We start from the raw sequence: 17,673 nt of genomic DNA, 5'->3' as shown, positions 1-17,673 counted from the left end.
CCCTGATAACTATGTTTTCCAATCTAATTTTACTATGAGTGATGGGGTCCTATATAACGACAGAATTTTATGCCAAGGCTAGAGTAGATTTGACAGTTTTATGATATATTGCAGTTCACCAACAAGCCAATGTCCTGTTGCATTACTCATTGCACTTAAACATTCTCCATTCTTCCATAGTCAGCGTCTACATTACAAACCAAGTGAACAGTAATTTAATGTTGTCTTTTCCTGTTCATATAAAGTAATTTCCGTCCTCCCCCTGAAAGCCCCAGACACTCGGGAAAAAAACAAAAAAGAAAACAGTCGGAAAGCATTTGTGCTCATCAATGTCTGGACAGTCAGCTCTTTTCATGTATCTGCTCATTGTCATAAAGAACTGAAACAGGCAGTCAGTGACTTAGAAGCATGATATACTTGCAGCATCCCTGGACACCTCGTGAGGCTGACACTGCATCTTTGACCAGGATGAAGTGGGCACCTGTTACCTGGAGGGAAGTCAACAGCAAATTAGCGGTGCAGCTGATTAATCAAAGCTATATTCATACAGAGTCACTGGTCACATTGGGCTTCAGTTAATTTAGATTTCAATTAGAATGATGACTTGGCTCCCGCCATGGCTCTTTGTGGTTCCCCTTGCTATAAATAGTCAAGCATATAAATGACAAAGTACATCTTAATGGCTCACTTGTAGAGAGCCATGTTTAATTGGTGTAAAAATGTAATTTCACTCATTCAAAGTCCAATCAGTAATATTGCCATACTTTTTCATTTTTGTGAGTCAGCTTCACTCAACTCTGGCATTTACTAGCATATTTAGCTCTTGTTCTACATCATGAAACATAAAAGAGAGCTGTACAATATATTTGTGATCGTGAACACATGCTCGGACAGGTTAAGCCTGAAGATAAAGGGTGTTATTGGTTTATGCTCAAGGTGTATTAGAAGATAAGTCCTTTAATGGGCTGCAAAAGGGAGTTAACCCAGAGCAAAGGCGTAAACATACCAATGAATCAATGTTGTTTTTAACAGACACACATCCATTGGATCTTGGTAATGCTTTCCATGTGGGTCTAATTTGGTCCAAAGAAACCTGATTTTTCTCAGTGAAGAAGTCCCAACTTTTACCATTAATGCCGGTTTATTGAGAACAGACTAAGGTTACCCCTCATAGACATTCCAGCCCCTCATGCAGATCTCAAAGCATGCCTGTGTTTAATTATCAGTGACAGCCAAAGCTATGTCCAATGGACTTGGTAGTTTGATCTGCATAGTTTGTTTTTCCTTGGATTTTCCACGCAAATGGCAGCGCTAGCATTTCTGTGTGTTACGGTGGTTAAAAAAAGACTCTTTACAAGGGAATCTTGGAAGCAGAAGGGGACAGACAGAAACAGGTACTATATTGGCGTTTGGTCGATGAGAGATGAAAGCAGCCGACACTCAAAGGTGGACCGTCTGAGTGTTGTGGACGAGGCGGTTTCACCCAAGGTCGGCCGTTAGAAGAGGATGTTTTTCTGTGGTCCATGTGCTCCGGAAATCTGTGGTCTCTTGGACACAAAAAATCAGACGTCTTTCCCATTGAATGCTTCCATTGTTATTTCCAGTCACTACTGTCAGCTTCACTAAAGTCAACTAACAGCAGTTAAATAACCATGCAGTTGCAGCAGCATCTTTGTCCAACACCAACATATTCTGTGTAATGTCTCCACGCCTTGTCTCCACGCCTTGTTCCGTTTGAAGACCCCAGTCAGTCTGTTGCTGCATAAGTACGTGCATAACATGTTTCCGTCTGAGATCAAGCTTTACCAGTACCCGATTCCAGCTGCCTGACTCTGTGCCATGTCTGCCAATCTTCTCTGATAGCCATTGCTCCATGCCACCCCCGTGTCCTCCACGTCCTCCTTTTTGAAGCTAGGCCATGTCCCGTTGTGACTGCGTGAGCTAAAGCCTGCTTTTCCGTGTCAGATCTTTTGTGAGACTGCTTTTGTTTGTTAGCTGGCATGAAGCACAAGGTCGAGGGGTTGGTTATGTTCCAATAGTACACTGTGTTGTAGTTCTGTATGTCCTGGGACTTTTGTGTAATACTGCCTTTATGTTTAGAGAGGCCGAAACAGGACACAGGCCTTAGAGGAGGTTAAGCCCAGCGGCGGGTTTAGAAACGTTTGAATGAAGGAAGCAAATTGTGGCTTTGCTTTAAAAGTTACATTGTTCATTCAGTGTGAGAAATGAATGCCAAATAAACAAATTCTAATATGACTAATATGACAGACTGAGAAAGACCCAAGACAACTGCAAATGAAGGCTTTGAAGACATTTTTCTTCTCTTTGTGGTTGTATTACTTCACTTTGTATTTGCTTTGGTTTAGCAGTCATGATTTAGTTCCTCCCTTTCTGTCTCTTTGTGGTTGATTAGTGTCTATTTTTAGTCAATTTTAGCATTTTTTTGCCATTTTGTACTTTTTTTTAATTACATTACATTACTTTTATCCAAAGCGACTTACAATCAGTAGTATATTACATATCATTCACCCATTCACACACTGATGACAGGCTACCATGCAAGGTGCCACCATCAGACTCTAACTAACATTCATCATCCAGTCCACACCGATGGCAAGCCTTCGGGAGCAACTTGGGGTTAAGTGTCTTGCCCAAGGACACATCGACTGCCGAAGCCGGGTATCGAACCACCGACCCTCTGAATGGAGAACTACCTTGCTCTCCACTACGCCACAGCGTATTCTCTCTCTCTCCTTATTTATTTCTGCTCCTTTATCCTAGACTCGTAGAAGCTCACTCTAGCAGGAGGACCATTCCCCCAGGCTTCACAGCTGTTACAGGAATATCACTCAGTTTCATCTTTAAAGTCATAACATTTTCTCGTTTTCAATACAAAATCCAATTTTATTTCCTCACCAAATTAGACATTAGTCAGCCCTTCAGGTAAACGATACCAGGGAGTGAAATGAATGTGTTAGAAATGATGTGGTTTACGGTCTATCAAGGTTTCACGTACACACATGTGCTTGGACACACAAGTCCTCCACATCCAACATACCCCGACTCACACTCTTCCCTCCAGTCAGTTGCTTAAAATTGTCTCGGTTGTGCCAGGATATGCCGCTTGGAAATGTAGCTGCCATGGAAAATGCTTCTCTAGACTTATGAAGGCCATTTATGTATTGAGTGGGGATTGAAAAACTCTTGACCTGGAGCTCATGCAGCACAATGTCAGCAGACCATTACATTTGTGTGAAAAGGCCTCTTGAATGAGGAAATTGAACAAAGGTTCCGCTGAAAGCCTTGTCCGTTTTCAGGCTAAGCTCACTGATTGAGTCCACTTTTCTTGAGATCTATTCAGTTTCTGAACAGTAAAAGTACACACAGTCCAGGATTTTGGCATGTCATGAAATTTTTTCATGTCTCGTAATTCTTTCATTTCACTCAGCCTTGCTCCTCCATTCTTCTTGTAGGTATCCATTCCCAACGGTGTTTAGTACATGCAGTAAGAAGGACCTTGCTGCCAGTCTGGAGAAAGGCGTGGGCATGTGTCTGGACAACATGCCTGAGGTCAAGGTGCTCTACGGCGGACAGAAGTGCGGCAACGGCTATGTGGAGGAGGGGGAAGAGTGTGACTGCGGGGAGCCAGAGGTAAGATGGACACCAGAGGCCCTCATCTTGACTTGCTTCAGTGGAGTGGATCGGTCTCCAACTACTCTGTGGTTGTACTGGGCAGCTCTGTGTAACCATGTGAAACAGTGTGTAGCAAAGCCAAAATGTTTTTCTCTCGATAAACAAAAGTTAAAACACAAAAGCAGTTCAGAAAATCAATGTCAAGTCTTTGGTGAATCAGATTCAGTGATGTGTAGTAAATGAGATTCAGAGTAATTCGATGGGTGGTCTTTTCCCAAAAATGTCCAAACACCAGGCCTGATGTTTCTTAAGATTCTTATTTCTACCTACAGTAAACTGCCCTTTCCAATCAATATATTAATACTCAAATTTAAAGAAGAAAGGAATCAAGAAAAAAGTATAACCATACACTTTTTTAACTTAATACTCCCCTTACAAAGTCTATTGTGCAAAGTAAACATTAACTGTCCTGTAAGTAATCATCCAGAACCACTGAAAGTCTCAACAGCCCCCTCAGAGGCCCCAACAAACTTCAAATCAAACTTTCCGTTGACATTGACGTTTGGTTTTCGGCTAAGAGGCATCAAAACCTGCTGTGCAAAAAAAAAAATCCTGAAAGCTCAGCAAATCACCCGAGGCCTCCATTATAAGTGTTTTATTTACATCACACCTTCTCTCAGTCTCCGACATGTGCTGAGCAGTGCTTTGACAGGCTGCCTAGCTGATGTCACGCCCTTGTTGAAGGCCCATTAATCAAACCACTGTCCAACTGTGTGACAAAGGAAACAAACAAAAAATGTACTCTGGTTGAGGCTGAAATAAGCTTTCTTTGGCTTTTCCACCCAAAGAACTGGGCACGCTCTGATGCATGTATCCGCCCACACATCCTTTGATTCTGGCTCACACACAGTGTTGGGCACCTTGGTAAAGTGAAGTGAGAATCCCATGTGGGAAGCAGATCGCACACAGGGCAGCTGGGTTGGAATTTGATAATGCAAATATCTGTACTCAAATTCTCTTGAGGCTAATGGAAAATAATGAAAACATAGAGAAATAAATGCTTGTTTGTCCGACCAACATTTAAAGCCTCTAAATATATAATTCAATTTATGATGATATGAGACAGAGGGAAAAAACCGAATCCTCTCATTCTTTTTGAGAAGCTGGAACCAAGGAATGTTTGTCATATTTGCTTGAATAACGACTTTTTTGAACAACATTTTTTAAAATGTTGACTGATGTTGACTGATACATCTGACACATATTCATATTGACCAAATTGATTATCTGCTTCTCAAATCTGAATCCATGCTAAGACAGACAAGCAGACACACAGAAACACACAAGCAGACAGAGAGACAGAGAGATTAGCTCTATGGAAAGCAGCAGAGGAGCAGAATGGCTTGCTGACCGGCACTGAGATAAGGGCTTCTGGTTTGAACAGCCAGGCTTCTGCTTGCCCAGTAAATGTCATAGCGCAGTTTGAATCGGGTTTATTTTGCTTACCGAGAACCAGATCCTTAAACAGCATCAACCAGAGCTTTGTTTCTGGAAAAAGAAAAAAAAGTTTCTGTAATTGGGGTGAACTAACTCTTAAAACTGACTCAACAATGTGTTTGATTATTTTATATTTACAGGCAACTCTAGACAGTGTTTTAGTGGAGTCAATGCGTTTGACCACCAACGAACCAAATGTATGATTTACATTTGCCAACTCCATCTCTGCCGGCTTGCCCCTCCATAACCTCCACGCTGTGACCTCAGAGGGCCTGCTTGTTTTATCTGCCGGCCCACTTAGACCAGCAGATGAAAGCAACCTTTTCTCTCCTCTTTAAACAACAGGCTTACCTCAGGGCCAAGTGGTAAACAGCCAGACTCATAAAAACCACACATCAACTGAAAATTAGACGTCCTCCAAGCCAGTTGCCTCCAAGTTCCCAGCCCTCAACACATCTTGTCATTACCTTAGAGCCCAGCAAGCGAAAACAGCCACGTTGACACATGATGAATGATAGTGAGAGTTGTGTTCTGCGTGTTAGTGTCCATGTGTGACTCTACCAGGACAACAAAGCTGATGTGTTTTTGGCATCTAATAAAAGATAAACATTGTAACACCCTCCCTGAAGTCTTTTACAGCATTACCGACCTTTTCCACTCATCCTTGTGTATCCTCTCTCTACTTTCCGGTTTCTGCCAGCAGCCATCTGATCTTGTCATTGTGTTGAAGTGACTACAATCTCTGCCTCTTAAGGGCTTTCAAATCCCACTCCTGCTCTTGTCCGTGATACCCTAATAGTCAACTCCGCCACATTTTTCCACTATCTACATCAAATCAGAGTTGAAGATCTTAACACTCACCCTTCCAGATGCTACACGCAATTTCTATGTTTTCCTCCGTTTCACTGCTCCCACTTTTTAACTCCACATGAGTCATCATTAAACACGCTCCTCTTTAAGTCTAAGGGTCTCCAGAATTCCCAAATCCAGAACATATGAGCTTTAGTTCAAATGTATTCATTCAAAGGTCGCCAGGTCAGAGAAGAGTAGGCGGGGAATCCCCGGACAGGAAGTTCACTCCTTTTGACCTGGAAGTCTCGACCTGACAGGGAACCAGCTGGGAGAGAAACTCCTGCGCGATAATCAGGTCCACATGTTGTTAACTATTTTGTTTTCTTTCCCTTATTCCAGGAATGTATGAACCCATGCTGCAATGCCACCACATGCACCCTCAAGGGAGACGCCGTGTGCGCACATGGACAGTGCTGTGAGGACTGCAGGGTGAGACTTTTCATGCAGGCCTGAGGTTTTCTCAATCATTCTACTTCCACTATGGACTATTGTGTCCCATTTTAAAGCCCTTGTGCCATTTTTTATAGCCGAATAAAGTTCTGAAATTGTATTTTCTCTGGTCCTGTGAATATTACACAAAGCTTTATTCTGCAGAGATGAAAATTTTTCATTGCAAAAGTGCAAGACCCAAGACTTTCTGAAACTGTGGTAGGTTATTAAGAGACTCATAATAGTGTGCCCTCATCTATAATTTAATACAGCAGGTCGGTTCATTCCAAGTTTGTAAATTTTACCTCAAAAGTAAGATTCCAATTCTGGGCAAGTTTTCAAGTTGTAGAGCAGAAAGTTATTAATGGGTTTAGCTTCGACAGGAATATCTTTATACTAATTATCTGAGATGTGTGTTCTCTCTTTGAAAAGGAGACGTTGTTGAAGAGGACTCAGTTGCATGAAGTCTGCACAGACTGCACATATTTCCATTTTAAGGCAACTTCCCTGTACTTAATACAAAAGCATGTTTGCAAATTAATAATCAATTAAAAATTATGATAAATTATGTTGAAATAGAAAGATTGTATGAAAAACTATTTCTGGGTGTAATAATTGATCATCAGTTATGTTGGAAACCACACATAAATAATGTAAAAAACACAATTGTCTAAAACCATTGCAGTATTATATGAAACTAAAGATATTCTGAATCATACTCTATCTACTGTGTGGAGTTTTGGGGAAACACATACAAAACCAACACAATGTTATGCTTCAGAAGAGAGCTATAAAAAATGTAAATCGATCTGATTATTTATTAATTCAGGGGAAACCAATATGTTCAAAACAAGGAATTAAAAATGTGTATTTACCTACAAAATTTTTTTTTCCATTTAATTGAACGCTTTATTTTTATACATTTATCTTAACATGCATTCTTTTTGGAGAACTGTCAATAATGACCGAATAGTTCTGAAGTGGAGGTACTTCTGTGGGAAGTGAACACCAAACAATATCTATATTTAGTAGAGCAGTAGTGGATATTACATAACACAAAGAAAGATCAATGAGATGCCATAACAAATATCACACAAGCATTGCTGCTTTGTTTGTAACAGTCCTCTAATGTTTGAATAAAGGCATAACAGCAACATCCAACCTAAAATATTCACTTTAACAAATAGACAAAGTCAGCCGTGTTGCAGATTCTGGGTCTTAAAGAGCTTACTGTACTGTACTGTGTGTGCTTTCACAGCTGAAACTGGCCGGCACCCTGTGTCGAGAGTCCAGTAACTCCTGTGACCTGCCAGAGTTTTGTACTGGTGCCAACCCTCACTGCCCAGCGAACGTTTATCTGCATGACGGGCACGCCTGCCACAGCGTCGAAGGCTACTGCTACAACGGCATCTGCCAGACTCATGAGCAACAATGCATCACCCTGTGGGGACCAGGTAAATCAATGGCTGCTAATAAGACGGACTGTGTACATCATCTTCACTTTTAGAAGGGAAATTTTTCACTTCATTTTGGTGGTTATATTTTGTATTTTTGCATGTTTTTTTTTTTACGTACAGGAGCCAAACCTGCCCCTGGGATATGCTTCGAGAGAGTCAACTCTGCAGGGGATCCTTATGGGAATTGTGGGAAAGACTCCAAAGGCTCCTTTGCCAAATGTGATGCGAGGTAAGTCTCTGCAGCTCCACTGATGTAGCAGAGGTACAGAGAAATTACTGTGCAAAACACAACTGATTAGCTTAAGTGGTGTCATTAGCAATCTTCATTACGTTGTGGAAATCTGACATGTGATCTTCAAACAAAAGTTTACATGGGTGAAAAATGTAATTTGAGGAGGATAGCAGCTAATTACGGTCTAGGAAAGTGTTCATGAATCATTTCACGCTATTCTTGTAGGCTAATTGTTCTAAAGACCTTCTCCCTTTGGGTGAATTCTGTAATCAAGCTCTTTGTTAACTGATGTAATTGCTTTAATAACCGGAGGACTGAAGCACTATATCTCTCTTCAGCGGTCTTTAATCAGTCTGTTCACTAACTTATCTTTGTCTGTGATTGACAGGCCTTTATGTTTGAAGCTCTATTGATTAAGCGTTTAATATTGCATCTTTTAATGTAGGTGTGCACGCATGTGTGTTTCCCTTTGTGTGTGTTTTAATGCAGGGATGCAAAGTGTGGTAAAATCCAGTGCCAGGGAGGAGCCAACCGGCCAGTAATCGGAACAAATGCTGTTTCCATTGAAACCAACATCCCACTACAAGAAGGAGGGAGGATTCTATGTCGGGGAACGCACGTTTATCTGGGCGATGACATGCCTGATCCTGGACTGGTTCTGGCTGGTACAAGGTGTGGAGACGGCATGGTGAGTGATCAGTATAATATTACATTTGTCAAGAGACATTTTAAAGAGGTTGTATTTAATTCTTGCTAAGCAGCACAGACACTGCTCAAGACTCACCTATGTATAGGTGTTTATAAAGCAATACTAAATCACATGTGACCAAGTTTTATGTAGACTAAAAACTTACTAAAAGCCTCTGCCATCCAGAGATCATCCCTGTTATTTTCTAATTGTTCACTACATTAATGTGCAATCTCTTTCTGTAGCTTAGGAAGTAGATGTTAGGTTGTTGTGTATTGCCCTATAACCACATTTTCTCATTCTATATGCTGCCCTCATAACCTCTCTGGCCAGACCAGTGACATCAAGGCCCCTTTCTGCCAACAAAGAGGCAGAAAAAGAGCTTTGGCCTGGAGCACTTCCATAATTGTCTCTCCATATGAGGTTACATGATCTGTTGTCAGTCCTGCATTAATGGCAAAGTGGTCTTGAGGGTTCATGGTATGAGGCTGATATGGGCAATGATAATAACTTCCTCTGCTGCTTTATGTCAATAACTAAAAAGATAAACATGTTTTTTTTCTGTATAGACCTTGGAAGTTGGGTTCCCTGTGCTAAACTTTAGTCATGCAGTGTTCACTGGCCTTGATACTCTCCTTATGGTACCAGGTGAACTGTTGTTCAGGGGCATAAACAGCAATGCAGTTGGAGTTAAAACAGTGCCTGAGGAGTCTTTCACACACCAGCCCTTCTATTTCTCCCCTGATGGACATTTAAAAAAAATCCGGTTACGAAACATTGTCCTTTCTCACCATTTCCTGTAACACAGGGGCCCTGACCTGACCAGACTACACTTGTTCCTTTACAGTTACCCATTGTGTCTCCTCAGTAATTCTCACCACTGGATGAATAGCCAAACCTCTAGCAGCTGTGGGTTTAGCTTGTGAAAGGCTGAATGTGTGAGGGCTGGGTTATGCTGGAATAATAACTAGTTTCATACAATGTGCTGTCAGACTTGTTCAGCTTCAGACTATGGAACCAAACTGTGGTGTCTCACAGTCATACGAGCCCTCATACGCTTTGTCGGTTGCCTGAAGCGACTTGCCCTTGGAGCTAAAAAGCCTTTGAGCTTGTGTGCAAAATGGCTGTTTGCCAAGTTAGGCTGTCCCCTGGCTGTTGTCGCTGCAAAATGTGACTGAGCTCCACACATTATCGAGAAACGTTGCTGGCCTGTTGGTGGGTTTTTTTTTTTTTTGTCATGAACCTTTGTTCTTCTCAAAAAGGCTTTCTGTTTCCCGTGCTCATCAGGGCATTAAGTTGGCTTGGCCCACACAACTGGCAATTAGAGGAAGATGAAAAGCTCAAAACTGCTTTTGCCTAATACAGGCCTTATTTTCTACATAAAAGAGACAGCTAGCTTTTGCCAGTTTTATGTTTCTGTTTGTTCTAGGGGATTCACAACATATTGTGCCTTTTGCATCTTCACCTTATAAACTGCATTAAGGCTTGTGATACCTGTGCTGCGGCTACCTGAGGGTCGTTCTCTATGTCCATCAAACATCACTTCAGTCTAGGGATGCTATTTTTTTACGATTTTCTTCAGACCGGTAGTTGTCCCTCGTTAACCAATCATTGACCGTTAAACGACTAGATTAGTGCTTTGCATGCAGGTGTGCTGTGATTGAAGTGCCAAACAGGTTAAATCACATTATTTACAGCCAGCTGCAGTGAACGCGCAAAACAGGCGACTGAGTCCCCACGATGCTGCTTGTCATGGAAACATGCAACCAGTTTTCCCAGTAAGTCTCCAACGTATCAACTGGTTTAGCTCCGTGGTTGTCAGCAGTGTGTCTGCCTGGTATAATCTGTCAGGGTTTCTGCCTGTGTACTGCAACCCGGTGTAACGTTACCAAGTGTTCGGTCAAGAGAGAGAGAGAGAGAGAAAGAGAGTGTGACTGAAGGTTCACTTAAGGTGGATCAGCTTTTTATATATATTTATTTTAACTGTTAAACTGATGACATTAATCAGTCAAAATAGTTTTATTAAGATGTGAACTTCACAAAACTTTGTATCAATCTTAAAATTGATATGTAGCATTGGCAATTATATTCCATTTTCCATGTTAATTCCATTCCAGATGCATTTCAAGGATGCTCCGATCGGTTGCACACCCATCGTTATCGGCCGATATTGATTATAAATATTTTGATCGGTTGTCTCTATAAAGGCAGATCAGAAGAACCAATCATAGGATTAATAAACACGGGATAAATGTTTCTATTCACTGCTAGAATAGCGTCACTTGAGCAGTAAGTTGTGGTTCTAAAGCCCCTTTAACACAGCTTGTTCAAGGCTTGACTGTTATTCTGCCTCGCTGTTCTGTATAAAAGGCACGGACAAGGAATGGGGGGGGGCATCTTGCTTGATTTTGTTTATACATATAGCATCTAACTCTCCCATATGATTAGAGGCCCTGCAGCAGGCTTCACTCCCGCACCTGCTACTTAACCTGTGAAAATACAAGAAAGATATGATCCAACAGTTCACACTTATGCTCGTTATTCTGTTCATCTTTATTGGCTCTCAAATCCTACACCTCTTATAAATTCCTAATGATGCTTTCCCCTTTTAAAGGTGTGCCTGAATCGCCAGTGCCAGAATGTCAGTGTCTTTGGTGTGCATGAATGCTCCGGGAAGTGCAATGGACGTGGGGTGAGTGCAAAGTATCTACAAGCTTAATCTTTTCTGTGTTGAAAAATACACTGTAGCCTGTGAAGCAGTGCAACACCTCTTGGGGGACTCTGTGTTTATCTATTTAGCCACAGTTTGACCGACTGAACAAAATGAAGACTCTTTTACTGCCCGATAATTGCACACAATAGCAGAGCAACAGTGTATTTACATCACAGACCGAGAGTTATGGCAGATTTTGTACAATCAATCTTCATTGTCCCACTGAGGTTAAATCAATCCCACTTAGCAGCATCATTTACAGTCCACTTAAGCTGTTGTTCATCATCTTCTGGCTAGACACTGAGAGATTATACAGTGCAGCACTGCAGGGAGAAACCACAATTGGTAGTTCAGCATAAAAGTAACACTTCTTGCCAAGAAAATGATCACCTTTCTAACTTTGGTATTTCTAATCAATAATTCAACAGGGGTATATTTATGTTTTATTTATTTTGTTGCTTATTCTTCAGGATAAAACACTCACAGTCAACTCTGATCTTTATCCTGAATTTACTTTGCAGAGCTTGTATACAAGGAGAAACCAAACCTATGATTCTTCTTTCAAACTTATTTCCCTGCAAATGGCCAAACACATTTCACCCAAATCAGTCCATAGAAAATACTTTGCAAGAGACTTGAAGTATAGAGAAACGTATAGAGACTGATTGCAGTTCCATCTTATTAACATTTAAAATATATTTAGATTTCCTCAGACATAAAAAAATGACTTTTACAAATACGCATAGAGTTGATATAACTGTCTCTGTACGTTTGGTTTTTTTTGTGCATCTTTAGTTCAAGAGGATTTTAAAGAATTAGGTGACTATGCTGATTTCACATTTAGTGTGTCCTGAATGTTTAGTCAGATAATGTTTCCTAGTTACAAAATTAAGAGATTGTATTTGCTACGCTGTCGCCACATTTCCCTTCACACACACGCGTGCAAAATCATACCTCCCTCTGAGCCCCCCAAGTGCCTCTTAACCCCGTCACCCGGTGCGAAGGAGTGTCCATGTCCAGGAGGCAGGGAAGGCACTTGACTGCACGTCTGTGCTAAATGTAAATCCCCCACAGCTGCACAACTCCCTCTGCACCGCCATCCTCCTCCACCTCCATCCTCCATCCTCCCTCCAACTGACAGCTGGATTGCGTTACCTCACCAGGGAAATCCTCCTGGATCGAACCTCTGCACTGGAAACCCGAGGCATTACGGGTTGGACTCTCCAATGCACATGTTTTATCTATTATGACTCTCCGTACACACACATGCAGAGCCAGTGTCCTCTTATACTGGAAGTCACTTAGACTAACTGGATGATAGTGGTTTGTTTATGAAAAATAAACCAATTCAGTTTCCATCTTGTTATTGGTGCATACACCCATACATCTTTAATATCTGGAGGTTTATCTGGTAGGAATACAAATGCGTTTCAATACTATTTTATGCAGGAGAAAATGAGTATCAATATAACATGTAATATTCAGCAAACTATCTTGTTTACAGGTGTGCAACAACAAGAAGAACTGCCACTGTGAGGCTCACAGGGCCCCGCCGTTCTGCGAGGATGCGGGCTTCGGTGGTAGCATCGACAGCGGGCCAATGAGAGTGGCAGGTAATGTGGACAAACTCATTTCTGTCCTCACTCATCTAGACATCACTTTCTTGCCTAGTTCGATACTAGATTGATGTGTGGTTTGGACTGGAGTGTGACTTTCCTATAATAACACCAGTCCCCTTCGACCCAGCAATACCTTGCACTGTTTACAGTCTGTAGCTTTGAAAGAAAATTAATTTTAGTCCTTGGAGTGAAGAAGAGAGAAATGTGAATCACAAACTGTGCTGCCGACTGTGTCCTAGCTGTAACAGTGTTTGCATTATGTCCCTTCATTCTGTGCTGTAGATGTGCGTGTGTGTGTATTAATGTGCGTGTTGTCATATATGGCATCAGCCGACAGTGTGGTCATTACTGTGGCAATCCTGGTTACCCTGGTCAGCCTCCTGGTGACCATCATCGTCCTCTTTCTGAGGAGGAAGACTCTGCTGCGCCTCCTCTTCAACAATAAGAAGAGCACCTTGGAGAAACTCAGGTGACCTATCTCTTCACTAACAAACAATGATTGTGGCTCAGTCACATGTGGAGAGGCTGTATAGAAATTCGGATTATTGGATTAAAACTTCATGTTCAGTTTTTGTTCCTGCTGTCTTGTTTTAGAGTTAAATTGTAACATTATTTTAGTGCTGTAGGTCACTGATTTGTAATTGTTTTCCTGGAAGCAACACCTTAAAGTTTTGCTGCTATGTTGTCACTTTATAAAAAGTTTTTATCAATTTTATCCCCTCGGCGGGTTTACATTCGGCAAATAAATTGAATGCTTGTTATCTTTTTGTACAAAAATTGCACTTGGTCAAAATGCAAGCCTGTAATTTTAATTATAATCAGCTTTGAGAAACACAAAAATACTTATTTATCATAAACAGTTAAAGTTGTGATTAGAATTTTAGTTTTTATCACATTAACAGTTTGTGACTCAATAAGCATGGATCAAAGCTGGGAATAAAATATATATATATAAAAATATTAAATATGTTAAACACAAGTTCTTCTGTTGTTCTTATAGAGCTGTGGAGGCTAACAGGCCAACCAGCCCCACCAGGACTCAGTCCATGTACAGGCCGACCCCGAAGCGCAAGCCTCCACCCAAACCCTCTGTAGCCAACATTTATAAGGTGAGTCACTCCCTACAAAATATCTGTTACTGCAGTAATCAATGTGTATCGCCATTTACTTTATCTTCATATCTATACTCATTGAATTGCTTGTTTGTTTGCTCATTTCTGTCAGGGCCCATTTGATTAGATTTAGATTTTGTAATCACACTCTATTAGATCCCTTCACCGACCTCCAAGCTCTGGTTTAGAGTTGTCATGCTTCAAGGCTTGTTGACAAAACAAGATTTCGGATAATTGATTCAGCCTCACTCTTCATATATATCTTCTCTGAGAAATATTAATTATGGTGCTTTTGTTGACGGGAGGCACAGAACCTGTAATTGAGAGACCGCTCCAATTTAAATGAGACTCCGGATGTTGTTATTTGAGCCCCTTCAATGTGTTTTGTGTGATAAAGATTTTTTAATGAGTAGGGAGCAGAGTTGATTGAGTCAGACGGGGCCAGAAAGCAGGTTTTGATTTATTTGTTGGAAATGATGTGCACATCGGAAGATTAGCTTTCATTTAAACGTGTGTGACAAAACTAAGGCATTTATATTCATTAGTGTGTGCATGTGGATGGGATGTGTGTTTTCTCTGTCCTGCAGCAACTCTGTATAAAAGTTATAATTTAATCATAGTTCAGTTTAGAGGTTCATCCAGTTCATGTTGATTAGTATTCTGTCCAGCAGAAAAAACTATAGTATAACAGCCTGTCTGTTCTTATTATGTTGACCGCTTCAGCCACACACTGATGTCCAGATGTCACTCCACATCTCTCTTTGAGCACATCTGCATTGTGTGTGTGTGTGTGTGTGTGTGTGTGTGTGTGTGTGTGTGTGTGTGTGTGTGTGTGTGTGTGTGTGTGTGTGTGTGTGTGTGTGTGTGTGTGTGTGTGTGTGTGTGTGTGTGTTGTCCAACAGCCAAATCCTTTCTGGCCATTTTAGGCATTATTCGTTTGTTCTGGAGAGGAGAAGTAACAGCTGGTCAGGACATGCGGTCAGACTTTGGCTTTTACAATTCCAGAACGTCATATCTAATAAGTTGTTCTTCTACAGTTTTATGACTGTTTCTGACATCAACTTGTTCACAGTAATGAGAGCAATATGACTGGAGTGGAGTTTTACTTTTTAGGCCTGCACTACGATCACAGACTAGGGCTGTAACTATGGATTGTTTTCATGACCATAAATGTGTTGATTATTTGTTTGGTTTATCTAATATTCAAAATGGATTCTATAAGTTGTTAGAAAAAAAGTGAAAAGTCAAAAACCTACCAGGACAGGACATCCCACATACTTTTTTAAAAAGAGACCCGATCCAAAAAAGGGACCAAAAAACAGTTGGACACAATCTGAATGGACCAGAGGATAACTAGACCCGAGCACCAGAGGAAGCAGCAGCATCATGGGACACCAGTCAACGAGCAGCCTTGATTAAAAATAATAAAATCAAATTGATATAATAAAATCAAATTGATATTCACATTGACGCTGATTCATGACCCACGTCAATACAATTCCACCCTACATAGGAATTTCAAACTGTTGCTTGTTTTATGCAACCAGTATTCATATTACATTTTCAATAAAGTACAAGAGAGAAAGGCAGTAATTCCTCATGTTTTAGAACCTGGAAAAAAAATCTGACATTTTTTGGATAAAATGATTCATTGCTAATTGTTTCAGCACTGCTCAATATTACATTTTCAAGGGTGCAATACTATGTGGTAGAAGAGCTTTTAAAAAGATGGATGTGATAGGCCTTTTTTTATTTTTTCACAAAGTTTTGGTGTTACTAATAAACTGAATGATTAAATTCCATATAGCTGCTTCAGTTTCAGTGTCCTGGTATTGTTCACATGAGCTCATTGTCACAGTGTCATGGCTTACTGGGACACTTGTATACAACAGAGATTGTTAACTTCACTAGTTACACCTATGACAAAAGCTTTTGTACGGTTGCCATTGCCAATTAATGCATAACTGCTGGAACTACTGAAAATAACTCCTCTCATCTCTCTTTTCAGCCGTCTTTCATGAGTGCGGAGCCTCTTCTCCCCCCACACAACTTCCACTCTCACAGCCTCCGCAGAATGCCCTTCTACCAGCCCTTACACATCAGCCATCCTATGCCGGTGTCTCTGAGTGTGAGTCAGCCCCCTCTGCCTCCTCTCCCAGCCCACCACAAGGTCCTGCCTGCCCACACGTCTCTCTCACCACCTCGAGTGACACCTTTTCTCAGTCTGCCGCGCCAGCAGTCATCGTACAGAGTGGACCAGGTTTGTTTGACTCAAGAATTCATAAATTCTACAATGTTTGTAGCTTTAACTTTGTCATAAACTGTCTTTTAATATTTATAAATGGGACTTTATTTGTATGTAGACCACAGCTTTAATGGACCATGCATTTATGGCACAGCCCATTCAAATAGCTCAAACTGTGTATATTTTACTGGAGATTACTTCTAAGCATTTTCTAAACCATACCACAGGTTTCCTAATGGTATTCTACAGTATATTCCAGGCAACCATCAATTTTATTTCAGTTTAATGGGTCGTAATCAATCCTTGGTGGTGCGTTAAAGGACACTCTTGACATCTGAGATTTTAGTCAGCTGCTAAAAACGCATCGCAATCACAGGCGATGATGTGGACAAAACAAATCTCAGAAGCTTATTTCTTGCGCTTTTTCTTGTATCACATGATATTCTTCAGCTGATGAAGTTTGCCCGGTAATTATGGAACTGTAGATGTTCAAATGTACATTTTGCTCACCACTTTAAGGACTTCTCGTCCATGGTGGCTTAAAACTTGAGGTGAGATTGTTTGGTCAACGTCTTCTTCAAAGCTCAAGAATAAACTTTCAATATCAATGAGATAAACAACAACAGCGTTGTAAAAAAAATACAGTGGATTTACTCACCTCTCAGATGTCAGTTTTCTTGGACACAGAGATGGAGAGTTTTAAAATCAGTCCTTGCTCACTCTGCATTACAACATGACAGTAATACTTAACAGTACATAAGAAAAGCTCACTGGGATGGATGATCTTTGTCAAGCATATTTTAAAGTCTCATACTGAAGAGTATGAGATTTCATACTGAAATTGCAGAGACCAATGGGGTGAAATGGAAGGAAGGAAATCACTCTGAAAAGGTACTCTTAGAAAATGTTCTAAAGTAATGTGAAATATATGCAAATTGCAGTTAATGGTCTAAAGCTTGCTTAGCCACCTTGTTAAAGGTTGTTGCAAAGCGTAGGATACGGGAACTCACTGCATTTCTACACTGCAGTCGGCCTGTTCTCCCACATATCGACAGCAAAATTCAATCCGTCTCCCTCCCTGTGACCCAGCTCCTGAGTAAGGCGCTGCTTTCTGTTGAGCCAGCAGTATTGGATGCAGCAGGGATAGTAAATCCATCCGTCTGGTGGATTTGGTGGTGCATCCAAACCCTGATATC

General features: G+C 41.0%; 1 protein-coding gene across 1 annotated transcript in view; it reads left to right on the top strand.

Annotated features, from left to right (window-relative positions):
* The window catches only part of adam12b (ADAM metallopeptidase domain 12b), a 73,873-nt gene that overhangs the window by 49,317 nt on the left and 6,883 nt on the right, over positions 1 to 17,673 (top strand). Inside the window, exons 12-21 of the mRNA XM_054600225.1 lie at positions 3,474 to 3,651; positions 6,322 to 6,411; positions 7,670 to 7,865; positions 7,989 to 8,097; positions 8,590 to 8,788; positions 11,403 to 11,480; positions 13,006 to 13,114; positions 13,451 to 13,589; positions 14,121 to 14,229; positions 16,241 to 16,492. Of these exons, the coding sequence (XP_054456200.1) occupies positions 3,474 to 3,651; positions 6,322 to 6,411; positions 7,670 to 7,865; positions 7,989 to 8,097; positions 8,590 to 8,788; positions 11,403 to 11,480; positions 13,006 to 13,114; positions 13,451 to 13,589; positions 14,121 to 14,229; positions 16,241 to 16,492 (1,459 nt within the window). The remainder of the gene's footprint in view (positions 1 to 3,473; positions 3,652 to 6,321; positions 6,412 to 7,669; positions 7,866 to 7,988; positions 8,098 to 8,589; positions 8,789 to 11,402; positions 11,481 to 13,005; positions 13,115 to 13,450; positions 13,590 to 14,120; positions 14,230 to 16,240; positions 16,493 to 17,673) is intronic.

The sequence above is a fragment of the Anoplopoma fimbria genome, chromosome 6, assembly GCF_027596085.1.
Source record: "Anoplopoma fimbria isolate UVic2021 breed Golden Eagle Sablefish chromosome 6, Afim_UVic_2022, whole genome shotgun sequence".
NCBI classification, from domain to species: Eukaryota; Metazoa; Chordata; class Actinopteri; order Perciformes; family Anoplopomatidae; genus Anoplopoma; species Anoplopoma fimbria.
This window is presented reverse-complemented; position numbering and strand designations above follow the sequence as displayed.